General features: G+C 42.3%; 1 protein-coding gene across 3 annotated transcripts in view; it reads right to left on the bottom strand.

Annotated features, from left to right (window-relative positions):
• Nucleotides 1-13201, bottom strand: part of NOD2 (nucleotide binding oligomerization domain containing 2) — a 43173-nt gene that overhangs the window by 16839 nt on the left and 13133 nt on the right. For 2 of the 3 annotated variants that reach the window (XM_072632184.1, XM_072632183.1), the window contains exons 3-7: nucleotides 12860-12965; nucleotides 8406-10218; nucleotides 4367-4450; nucleotides 4126-4209; nucleotides 1835-1918 (exon numbers count right to left, since the gene is read on the bottom strand). In XM_072632184.1, coding sequence (XP_072488285.1) covers nucleotides 1835-1918; nucleotides 4126-4209; nucleotides 4367-4450; nucleotides 8406-10218; nucleotides 12860-12965 — 2171 coding nt within the window. The remainder of the gene's footprint in view (nucleotides 1-1834; nucleotides 1919-4125; nucleotides 4210-4366; nucleotides 4451-8405; nucleotides 10219-12859; nucleotides 12966-13201) is intronic. The other variant, XM_072632185.1, reaches the window with a different exon arrangement.

Below are 13201 nucleotides of genomic sequence, written 5' to 3'. Positions count from 1 at the left end.
CCATCGTCCTTAATTCTTCCCTCTTCCTCATATCACATATCCAATCAGTTGCCAAGTCTTATTGATTCTATCTCCATTATACCTCTTTTTTCTTTCCTTCAATCTCATCTCTCTTACTTATTACATGTGTGACTTGAATAATTTACCTAAACTCCCCCAAGCTGTTTACCTATAAAATAAAGATTTTAGGCTAAATGACTTCTGAAGCTCCCTTCCAGGTCTGTAATCTATGATCCTATGATGTTTCACCATCTAAGCCACCTAACTCTTGCTATACACCAGTTTATTGAAGTCCTTTTAAAAACATAATAGCCAGAACTGGACATAATACCACAGATGCGATCTGACCAGAACATATAGTGAAAATGTCACCTCCTTTGTTTAAAACATTAGTGTACTTTTAATGTCCCTTAAGTTAGCATTAACTTTTTTTTCTTTTCTTGGTAATTTCTGTACAGCTAGAAGTCAAATGACCCACCACAGGGCCTTTTCCACACTGATTGCTGCTAAGGCAATTTCATTAAAATTTTATATGTATATGTGTGTGTGTATATGTGTATGTGTACGTATATGTATGTGTATGTGTATGTATGTGTATGTGTATCAGCTGGTAATATTGCTAAGTGATTGTTTTGAGACAGATAAGGATGAGCCTCATGACAGGGCTCCTATGCTAAGAGAGAAAGCAGCCACAAGGACTCTCCCCAATCCCAGCCTCCTATTTTCTCCCTTCAGTCCTTATCTCTTCTGGGTGTGTCATTCAAGAGAGAGAATCCTTTCAATCTCACAGACAAACCTACTGACTGAAACTTCCCAGTATCCTTAGAGTCTAACTCTTGTCTAGGAGCCAGCATCTATAACTCAACTTTCCTTTTTTTCATTATTTGCTTCCTTTTCTATCTGCTGAAACCTAACAAAACGAAGGACTAAGGTTTCTGTTTTCTCATTTGTAAAATGAAGATAATAATTTCATTAACTATCTCAAGAGTAATCATGAGGAAGGCTCAATATAATTGTGAGTTACATTAATAATTGTACTACTTAAAAGGATTACAGAGAGGTAACATAGTAGAGAGAGAAGAGAGCTGACTTCAGAGTCAGAAAGACCTGTGTTCAAATCCTACCTTTAACAAATACTGTCCTAAACAAGTCACTTAACTTCTCGGTGCTCCAGGTGACTTTCTACGACTATAAAATGCACTCGCCTCCCCCACTAGCAGAGGGCATTTCCTCTACATGAATGAAAACATGGGTTTAGTCCCATGCCAATAAAAGGGTCAGTCTAGAAGACTTCCAAGGACCCTCCCAGTTTTAAATAGATAATTCTACGGCAGACATCCTCAAATATTTGAATGCCTCTGATATGAAGGAAGGGTGAGACTTGTTCTGTTTGGCCCAGTGGGCAAAGCACATAAGTTGCAAAGAGGTAAACTGAGGCTATTGATGTTGGGGGGGAGAAAGTTTCCTAACAATTAAAGATGTCTAACATGAGCTGCCTGAGGAGGTGGTGAATTACAGTCACAAGGTCAGTACTCTCTCCCCTTCTGAGGAAACACCAGTAATTATTTCTCTGGGTCTGAAATGGACTTCTAATGTGCTGTTGTGTGTTCACCCTTCATTGCCGAAGAAGACCACGCCATCAGAGAAATGATGACATGACTTGCACTTGACTTTGCGTTGAGTGAGGGAGGGCTGAATATGCACACACACACACGCACACACATGTACATGCACTATGCATGCATGCATACATTCACACAACTTAAAACATCTGAAAATTGACCTGTGGAGGCTCTGAAGGGTCTCCTCTTCCTTTCCTGGCAGCACAACCTACCCCAAAAACTGAAGTGAATCGTTGTGTTTCAGGCCTTCTGCCAACACCTTGGCTCCTACTGCAGTAATGTGATTGTTCCCCAACCTGGAATTTAAAAGTAATCTCAATCCACACACCTTGAAAGGCAAGCAGGGATAATTATAATTATTTTAACTCTGAACGTTTCTACATTGCTTTAAGCTTCACAAAGCACAGAAAACCTGGATATGGCTCCTGGTTGCTCTTCCAAGTCAAGGAGGTCAGCAGGTTCATTTTACGGAGGCCAGATTAGCCAGCAGAGGACAGGAATAACAAATTCCTGGATTGACTCTAGATTTAGTCACTATTCTTTTGTAAGAAAAAGTAGTCTTTTCTCAATTTGGCCATTCTGGCCTGTTTAAAAGGCTGATATGATTTCATTTCCTACCAGCAAGAGGAAAAAAAAAACAATAACAAAAACCATCAAGCAAAGCATAATGGGTATAAGGATGCAAGAGGGAGAGAGAGTCAAAATAGGTGATGGTTTTTTCTCAACCATAAGGGAGTGGCCAGACTAGAGATGATGAGTCGTGTTCCTCTTTGCTTTAGTCACTGACTTGGTGCCTCTACAAAGACAAGTCTCAGTCTCTGAGGATTCATTTTCCTCATCTGGAATCTGACTTCAGATAATATTTACCTGTCACACAATACCCTGGAGAGGGATATGAGAGAGGGGAGGCGAGGAAGATGTGAATATCTGTGAATATCTGCATAAAGAGTCGGTAGAATGAAGGTATGTTTCTTATAAATTCCCTGAGTCTGCTAACCCTGCCCCAGAGACTGACACTGAATTTAACAGAGAGCCAGCCAAAGTAGAGGGGAAGGACTCAATCAGGAAAGCACCAAGGAGTCAGAAGACATAAGCCACATCCAGAAACCCCCAGGGCCTCTTCAGGCAGGTCTTGATCTACCCAACAACCACATAGTACATGCTTTGAGTTACATTTCACATCACAGGGATGGGCTTAGGACCACAGGATAGAATGGATATAGTTAAAAGGGAATTCAGAGATCATCTAATGGTCCAGCTCTCATATTCTGTAGGTGGGAAAACCAAGGACCAGAGAGGCACAATGATTTGATTCAGTTGCAAAGATGAAATTAGAACTTAGTTTCTCTTGTTCCAAACCCAATGCTCTTTCCAAATTCTCTCATTTCAAACTATCCAAAGCTGTTTAGGAACTCAACATGTGTCTATGAATCCATTTTTTTCTTTGCTGTTAATTTTACTGCATAAAGACTGATCCTTCAACCTTGGCCTCATTCAGTAATACCTCAGCTAATTGACCAGAGGACAAAAACAGGAAATGAGAGTAGGTGAACAAGTGAATAAGATTAAGTCCAACAAACAACAAGGGAAAGAGGTGATCATTTGCTTTATCAACGTTTAATGCTTCTCCAAACTTTCCAAACAGGAGTAGTGCCGAGGAAAGAAGGCTAGAGTTGGAGTCAGGGGCCTGGATTCACATTTTGACTCTGCCACTTAGTACTTATGTGATCTTGGGCTATCCACTTAATTGCTCTGGGCCTCAGTTTCCCATACACAAGCAACCTCTTTCTTCCATCACTGTAAAATGACTAGGTTGGACTAGATGACTTCTAACAGCCCCTACCAGCTCCCACATAATCAGAAAAGCAAGCCAGCTGAATATAATGAGCAAATTCTTTGGGAACTAAGAACATAAATGGGATCAAGTGAGTTGCATGCTGGTAAGGATCTAGAGCAGAGATACACAAATCATCTAATGTTTGTGCTGCCTAAGCTGCTACTGACCAGAGTTGCTATTTCTATACAAATAAAAGACAGAAAGCCTGATTGGGTAAGTACCTTCAATTTAATACTGTGGGATGGACCACAGCATCCTTGCATCATGATTTACAGTAAAATTTCAAAACAAACCTGTAGTTATCACTAATTTAGCATAGCGTTTGTGTGAGATTGTATGAGACAGAACAGGGGAGAATGACCCAGGGACTGTTTGACATGGATGGGCCAAAGAAGAAGTAGCCCAAAGAATCATAAGGATAACAAGTCCTAAGGGATATCACACTGTCCCAGGATTTGCCTGGTTTACCCTATAATCAGGCATTCCATGAATCCTGGAATCTCAAATCATCATATGGTAGCACAAGTTCTGGAGCAGTCCACCTTGATTGGATCTAGGCACTCCTACTCCTTACTTCTTATTTAGCTCAACTTAGAAATCATTATCAGGGAGTTGGGATGGGGGAAGGGTTGAAGATTCTCAGGGAAATGTATCCCCTCTCCTCACCTCAATGCCAAGAAGTTCTGCTTGTACTTGAGAAGGCTGGCCAAAGAGTGAGCACAGGCATCTGTCAGCTTGTTATTGAACAACCTGAAAGATTTCACAAGAGACACACAGCATGAAAGGAAGGCTAGTACAAACAGGAACCTCAGGAACAAATTTTCATTTGCCTCTACCCCATTCTCAAAGACAGAAACCCATACTTCAGGGAGCTGAGATCAAGCTCAATGATGGAAGGTCTACTTACGCAAGCTTCTGAAACTGGTCACACTGCAGAGCATGGTCAACCAGCCTGCAGATCCCCTGGTCAGAAATGTTGTTATCTCTCAAGCTAAGAAAAGAACACAAAAAGAAGATGAAGAAATGAAAGTGAGGCAAAGGGTCTTCGTAGGATATCCGATGGGGAAAGAACTATCCATTCCATTAAACAATGACTCCTCAGATGCCCCATCCAATCTTTTGGATAGTATTACAATTGGACCTAAACTCATCTTAATCAATCAATCAATAAACATTTATTAAGCACCTACTATGTGTCAGGCACTATAAGCTGGGGATACAATAAGAGGCAGAAGACAGCCCTTGGCCTCCAAGGAGCTTCAGGTCTAATGGAAGAGATAATATGCAAAAAAATGCAGAAAAAGCAAGCTACACACAGGATAAATAGGAAATAATTAACAGAAGGAAGGCAATAGAATGAAGAGGTTGAGGAGGGATTCCTTGTGTGAGAGATGATCTCTGAGGATCTCTCTCAGGAGTGAAGCCTCTTCAAGGGGTTAATTATTTCTTGTCTGGTTGAAACATTTGCAGCAGGTTGATTGACCTTGTAGAAGAAATGTTTCAACATATTCTGTACTCTCCAAGACTACTCCCTATATTTTCCCAAGACTACCCCCTTTACTTTCCCAGACTGCCCACTGTATTTTCCCAGCCTTCCCTGCCCCGCCTTGTTTTTAGACACAGCAGGGAGGAATAACACCTCCCACTACCCCTCCTTTTTTTTAGGGCTAATGTGTGAAAACTGTCTGTTCTCTGTTGCTAGGGTAGATTGCCTCGAATAGATTGCACCCTCAGGGCTTGCACCGATGAGCTTTGAGGAAGGGGGCTAGGGAGGAGGGATTGCAGTTAGGGCCACATAATCTCCTGAGCTAAATACAGCTTCACTCCTTTCAGTTGGTGCCATCTTTTGGGCACTCTGAGGGAGCCCTTTCTTGAGAAAGTCAATAAATGCACTATTCTTTTTTGTTAATATCTCTGAGTCTCTGATTCATTGATAAGGGTCTCTGTACCGCACACACTTTGGAACATGAGTTTTTGTTGTAAAGGAGGTCAGGGAGGTCAGCAGCCAAAGCAGAGGAGGAAGAGCATTCCAGGCATTGGGGACACACAGAGAGAGTGCCCGAAGTTCAGAGATGGAGGATCTCGCCTGTGGAGCAGTCAGAATGCCAGCGTCACTGGATCAGAGAGTACATGTCAGAGAGTAAAGTGTAAGAAGACTGGAAAGGTAGGAGAGGGCTAAGTTATGCAAGGCTTTGAATGCCAAACAGAATATTTAGTATTTGTTCCTGGAGGCAAGTCCCTGGTTTTTATTCAGAGGAGGGGGTGGTGGTGATATGATTAGACCTACATTTTAGGAAAATCACTTTAGTGTCTGAATGAAGGATGGATTGGAATGGGGAGACTTGAGGTAGGCAGACCCCTCCTCTCCCAGCAGGCTATTGCAATAGTCCAGCCATGAGGTGATGAGAGACTGGACTGGAGGGGTAGCAATGTCAGAGGAAAGAAGAGGGCTTATTTGAGAGATGTTGCAAAAGTGAAATCAACAGGCCTTGGGACTTAATTTTCATTTGTCCCAATAGTGCAAATGAATGTACTTCATGGATAGGAGCTAAGCAAACAATAATCTCCAATATTCTTTCAAGAGTTAACATCCTGGGAATCTCTCGATCTGTAAGTCAGTAGTATTTGGCACAATTTACTCCCTTTGGCATATGTTTAAGTAAATGACACTCTGCCAGGGCCAGTTTATAGAAGGCTGTGCTGTGTGTGAAAAATCTTTCGAGACTTCTTTAGGTTACCCTCACTCTGAACAACAAACCTGCCCACCTCCTGCCAGGGGATCCATCGGTGTAACTACCTCCAAAAGGAGGATAAGGGCAATCCAACCTGAATAGTGTTAAAAATTATCAGTCCTTGGATTGAAGACCTAAGAAAACTAATAGGACCAGGATTAGTAGCTGTTTTGCTGCCCTTCCTTCCCATTTAATTAAGATGACTCCCTAGACTATTAAACCAAAACAACAATAACAAATCCACAACAAAATAAACAAAAAACCAAGGATAAAAATAATTTCTATAGATTTTTAAATTTGATATAGAAAAGAAACAAACAACTATTGAGCTATCAACAGACAAATTCTTTCTTATCAATCTTCTGATCAAGATCAGAAAGTAGATAAGACATAGAGTCACCATATATTGGAAAGTAACTAATATGCTCCCTGGGATTTTACATGTAGTATATACTCCAGGGGTTCTGAAGAACTTCAGAAAGGGAGTTAAATTCAACATATGTTTATTAAGTCCAGAATATGTACAAGGTACTATGTTAGGTACTGGAGTTTTAAAAAATACATATAACTCTGCCCTCGTGGAGATTGTTTTTTACGGAATACTTCTTAATAAGGTTTTTCAGAGTCCCAAGTCTAAAGACTGACATATTACAACCTAAATCAAATTGCTTCTCTTTTCAATGAGGAGAGAAAGAGAAAAATTTAGAATTTAAAGATTTTTTTTAAATGTTGGAAACCTTTTACATGTAGATGGAAAAAAATAAAATGTTTGGGGAACAAAAGACTGACATAAAAGAAATGACCCTTTGTTGGAAGGATGGAGGATATCATGTTGCAGCTTTATCCTATTTGTCAGAAAAAAATTAAGGAAATGCCTACAATATACACCCTGTGGTTTGTTATGTTTTTTAGATAGCTGTGGCTATTTCAGTACATAATATCCTCCTGCACCAGCAGAAACAGTAACTAACCAACAATATCCCACTGTGCACCAGGCATGATGATAGGTGCTCAGGCTGTAGTTATAGGAGTAAGATGGGATAGAACACAATATGATGAAATTCCTAAAGGAAACTCAGTCTGCTTATCTGAGCCAAGAGATCTAGGCCACCATTTCCTTGGATTTTGAAAAATAAAACCTTATTCATAACTTCTAATGAACTCTTTTGGCATAATTCAGAGGAAAATGGGCATGGCTTCTTGGGGGTGGGGGGTCACAAACTCACTATGTTGCTTTGGGAAAAATAACTTCATTCTTTTGTCCTCCCTAAAATAAAGCGTTTGGACTACTTACTACCTATATGACCTTAGGCAAATAACTTAAACTTTGTGAACCTTACTCTTCTGGTCTATAAAATGAAGGGACTGGATAATAGGATAGTCTCTGACCTCCCTTCAAATTCTACCTTTAAGATCCTATAATTAGAGTTTTTAACCTGGGGTGCATGAACTTGTCTTTTTAATATTATAATTATAATTGGTTTCCCTTGTAACTTTATATATTTTATTTATCTAAAACCATTATTCTGAGGAGGGATGCACACACTTCACTAGACTACCAAAGGGGTCCATGACACACAAAAAAGGGTTAAGAACCCCTGGACTAGAGAAATTTAAGAGAAATGATTATTTCTCTCTTGTATTTAATAACATTATGAATTAGGACCAAGTGTTTTCACCTTTTCTTTTTGCTCTTCGAGGAATCAAACAGTGTGGGGATCTTAGGGAAATCTTACCCAACCAGACTCAAAGAATTGGTGGATTTCTGCCCATGGTGTTTGGTCAGATAGGTCTGGGGTAGAAGTGGATTCCCTCTTTGACTAAGATTTGGGTGATCCAAGTCTCTTACCCCCAAGACCCTCATCAAAATGAGCCCACATCTCATTACAGTATTTATTTTCTCATTAATTATTAAACAATTGGAATTAATTGATATCCTCAGGAACACCCACTTTTCCAAGGGCATATAAGTTATGAGCCCACCACCATGAAGGTCTTTGACATTCCAGAGTACCACGGATCACTTTTATTAATAAAATGCTAGCATTAATATTAAAATGCTTAATTACCTAGAAATTATGTCTCTTGAACTTTTTTAAACATCCCAAACTCTAAGGTCTCCTCCAACTCTCACATCCCAGCTTCTCTGAGTCCCCTCTCCCAAAGGCCCAGGATGTTACAGGCCATTCCAAAGCAGCTGAATGAAATACTCACTAGAGAGCCTGGCAGACACTTAGGCATGGCAAGAGTTGCTCCACGCCAATGTCTCCCACTGAATTGTAATCCAGCTGCAAGGCCACAGGTTGCTTGAGATTCTTCAGTACAAAAGCCAAGGCAGCACATTCAGCAGGACCGATGTTGCAGTAGGTCACCTTCAGGTGCCCAACCTCCAGCTTACACACAGCTTCCCGGGCCAGGCGCTCATCCTGCATCTCATAGAGGCTCCTAATCAGCCAGACAAACTCTGGCATGGCATGCATACTCTTGACCTCCCCGGGCACGGCTGGAGGAATGGACTGGAAGTGTCTCCTGAGGCCTCGCGCCAGGCACCACTGGGTGAGGTTCTGCTTCTGCAGAAGAGGGGTGGAGACCTCCTGGCACTCTGCTAACAGGCCCCAGTGCTCCTGGGACAGCAGGCCAGCCAGGAAAACGGCTGTGATTTGGATGTTGTGGGGCTCAGCTTTCTGCAGGAGGGCTGTGACACTCACCTCCTCTCGCTCAGGGGACTGCATACAAGACACAGGAAACAGCCAACCCAGAGGTCGACTGGGCTTCTTATGATGGTTGAACAAGCACCTGATGACTGAGGGGGTGACATCGGAGTCAAGCAGCAAAAAGAAAGCAGCAAAGAAACACTGCAAAGTGATGTGCAGGAATTCCACAGGAGCTGGGCTCTCCTGAGAGAAACTCTTCGATGGTACCAGGAAGCCCAAAGAAAGATCCTTCTCACCCACCCCAGATGCCCACAGCTGCTTTGCGGAGAACACGTAGCTACAAGCGCCCAGGCCCCACAGGGCCAGTCTGCCCAGATGTAGGATGGTGGGGAGCCACGGTCGGAGGCTGCTAGTCCCAGGGTGCCACTCCCCATCCTCAGGTGAGGCATGCCGCACAAAATGCTGCAGGATCAGAAGATACATGTCTGTGGTGGTCTTCAAGGAGCCACAGCCATGCTGCAGGAGCTCCTTGTGACACTTGGACACGATCCAGGAGAAGACAGGCACGTGGCACAAGCCGTGCAGGGCTGAGGTGGCTTTCACCAGATGGACGATGCGGTCGGCCAGCCCAGGCTCACTGTGGTGCTTCCTCATGAACAGCTCGATCCCCTCCTGGGAGAAGCCCTTCAGACTCAGTTCCTTCTGCACATACTTCTTGAGGAAAGGGGAGATGGCGTGGGGCCGGCTCGTCAGCACCTTCTTGGTGTTCTTCATGAGATTGCCTCGGAGAAGGTTGAAGAGCAGGCTCTGGATCGATGTAGGGTCAGTTGGGGAACAGTGTGTCTCCCTGTCTGTAAACTTGAACTTAAATTCATCAAACCCATCAAAAGTGAGCAAGACCTGTTCGGGATGATCCAGCAGGTACTGGAAGACCTCCTGTTGGCCCTCGTCTGGCCAGCAACACTGCTCAAACAGCAGGGTCTGCACAGACACTGGCTTATCCACGGACTGCAGCTGCCGGCAAGTGAATGGGAAGACAAAGAGGAAATCCTGGAAGTGCCGGCCCGTGGCCCACAGACGATGGAGCTGCTGCAGGAGTGTGCTCTTCCCGCTGCCAGCCTCTCCCACCAGAAGCACCATATCAGCATCTTCATTGATGCAACCACTGTCATTGAAGATATCCAGGAGCTCCAGGGTGTCATGGCACTTCTGGCCAGGTGCAACGACACCAAGATTCTTCTGAATCTCTAAGATGTTCTCCGTGTATATGTCCTCTAGGCAGAGGTTCTCAGTGCCATCATAGGTGCTAAGCAAACGAGTCTGGGCTGACACCGTGGCCTTTAGCTTGGCCATGTACTTCTTACATGCTATGGCTAGAAGAAAGAGAAACAAACAAAACAATAGAATCCTACACAGAAAGTGATGAATGTTGACTTAGACAGACCAGGGTTCCCTAGGTAGCTCAGGGTTGTTGACATCATAAATGGTTAAATGTTAATCTAGGCTTAGGAATCCTGCCTTCCTACAGACCAAAAGAATACCTAGGATATCCCTAAACAAAAAGGAAGTGCAGGATTGTAGCTACAGGGAATCTCCTTCTCAGAGAAGTCACCTGAATCACTGAATCACATCCTGGTCAGCAAATCTTGGGTCAGCAAACCCGTTAGTCCCCAGTGCAATCCACAGGGCCTTGAGATGTGCTACTGTAGATCTAAAGCACTGGCAAAGCAGATCTAAAGTGTGGTGAAAATACAAGGAGGAAATTAGAAAAAGGAAAGAAGAAAAGAGAAAGGTGAATGTGGCAGGGAGTGATACAGGGAGAGCCAGAGACGAGGGGAACAGGGGAAGCTCGGAGGTACCTGAACTGTCTAACTTTCTCTGGCCTAGATATAGAGGGATGGCCTGAATTTCTTCATTTTCATCTCATTTTATAATAAAACACTACTGACTAAGCAATGTCATGAGTAGGGAGTGTTCAGGAAACTGTCCTTAGTAAAATTTATTAACTCAGAAGTCTAAATAAATAACCTCCCAAATTTTAACACAGTTCCCCTTTCTGGAAATAGGAGTTGTTCAAAGTTCTGGTAGGGAGGGCAGGACACTCCAAAGATTTAGTTTGACAGAGGCTTCTAAGCATAACCATTCATTTACATATTCATTTGTTCAACACTTATTGCTTACTGCATAGAGAACATTTGGGGTAGCTAGATGGTGAGGCAGATCAAGAACAGGGCCTGGAATCAGAAAGACTCATCTTCCTGAGTTCCAATCTGGCCTCAGACACTTACTAGATCTGTGACCCTGGGCAAGTCACTTAACCCTGTTTGCCTCAGTTTCCTCATCTGTCAAATGAGCTGGAGAAAGAAATGGCAAGCTACTGCAGTACACTTCCCAAGAAAACCCTAAATGGAGTCATGAAGAGTTGGACACGACAGAACAACAAAAATTGAGAACATGATCTTAGAATGCTGGGGAAGACTCAAAATTCAGATAAGTGTCTACCCTTATGGAACTTTCAGCCTAGTAGGGGATAGACACAAGAGATAACCATGTCATACAATATCACATGACAAAAGCATCATAAAATTGCAAAACAAAGTGCTGTGTGCACTCAATGAAAGATTTCATATTTATTTTGCAACTAATCAACCATTAAATTAGTTGACAATCAAATTGCCACTCTTGTCAGCATAACAGCATACTTAAAGGATTGCTCATGCTGCTCTAAAGGCAATTAGCACTGCAGCATCTTGAGTCAATGTGACAGACTTTCCATGTGTTTGCTCTTGTTCCTGAGACAAGTTATTATTTTAGTAGCCTGTGAATAGTCCAAAGTGCATCTCGAAATTTTCAGGGAAAGTAAACTTTTCTTCTAATGATCATAGAATCCTAGATCTAGGACTGAAAGGGAGCTCAGAAGCCACCTAGTCGACCCTCACATTTTACATCTGAGGAAACAACACACCAATGAGGTTAAAAGTGACTTGCATAAGAAGTATGTGATAAAGCCAGAATTTGAAACCAAGTCCTCTGTGACTAAATCCAGTGTTCTTTTCACTATGGCACATTACCAATATGTGTAGAGAGCACTGTATGAAGTAATGATAATAATGATGGTCATGATAGGTAACATGTACATAATGCCTACTCTGTGCCAGGTATGGATGCTAAGTGTTTTACAATCATTATCTCACTTTACCTTCACAATAACCCTGGGAGGTAAGTACTACTATTATGTCCATTTTACAGATGAGGAAACTGAGACAAATAGAGGTTAAGTGACTTTCCCAGATTCATATAGCCAGTGAGTATCTGGAGCCAGTTTCAACTCAGGTCTTCCTGGCTCTAGGCCCAACACTCTATCCACCACACCACCCAGTAACCCCCAATGGATTTCCATGCTCAGTATACTGGTATATTGCTTTAAGTGTTTTAATACATATGCCCACTGGCATTATTGCTTTAATGGTTATGGTCCACCTTTCTATTGCTTTATACAACAGCATCCATCAGCCTAACACCATAAGCTAGAGGCAGTCAGGTGGCATAGTAAATCAATAATTCTGGAATTAGAAGGAGCTGAGTTCAAATCTAGATTCAGATGCTTACTAACTATGTGACCCTGGGAAAGTCACCTAATGCCTCTCAGCCTCTGTTTCTTCATCTGTAAAATGGAAATAATAATACCACCTCCTAGGGTTGTTTTGAAAATAAAATGTGACAACACATGTAAAATGCTTTGTAAATCTTAAAGAGTGACATAAAAGCTAGGTATTATTATTACAGTCCCAGCAATCAGGGAGCAGAGCTGGGTACTCTTTGTGCAGTCACTCATACACAAGCAAACATGTAATCAACGTCTTCAATGACAATAAGCATTCTCAATGATATTACTGGAGAAGCAAGGCTGGCTTTGCCCATTTTTTTAATCACCCAGAATTTCTTCTCCCAAGAATAGCCTATATTGGGGAAAAGGTCCTTATATTTCTGGTGAGCTGAGAAAGACATACATACCATCAGGGAATGGGGCCGGCAGCACAGGCAAATGATGCACATGTTGGAGGAGAAACTGGGCCACTCCATTTTCTTTTGCATTTGCAAAATCAAGAAGCCTTCTTGCCTTTGAGAATCACAAAAAGCCCATTACACATCCACTTAAGTTTACACAAAATGACTCAAGGCAAAGTGTTTGACTGATTATTATGATTTCACCCATGTCTGCCACAATCAAATGCCAAGAAAAGATTGGGAGTTTTTGAAAGTTAATATTATGACTAATGCCAAGAGCATCTGAACTAAGACTGATAGCCTAGTCCCTACCATGTTAAGAGCTCAGTGAATCAGGTTGGTATTACA

The sequence above is a fragment of the Notamacropus eugenii genome, chromosome 1, assembly GCF_028372415.1.
Source record: "Notamacropus eugenii isolate mMacEug1 chromosome 1, mMacEug1.pri_v2, whole genome shotgun sequence".
Classification (NCBI taxonomy): domain Eukaryota; kingdom Metazoa; phylum Chordata; class Mammalia; order Diprotodontia; family Macropodidae; genus Notamacropus; species Notamacropus eugenii.
The sequence above is the reverse complement of the archived record's forward strand: the minus strand, read 5'-3'. Positions and strand labels throughout refer to the sequence as shown.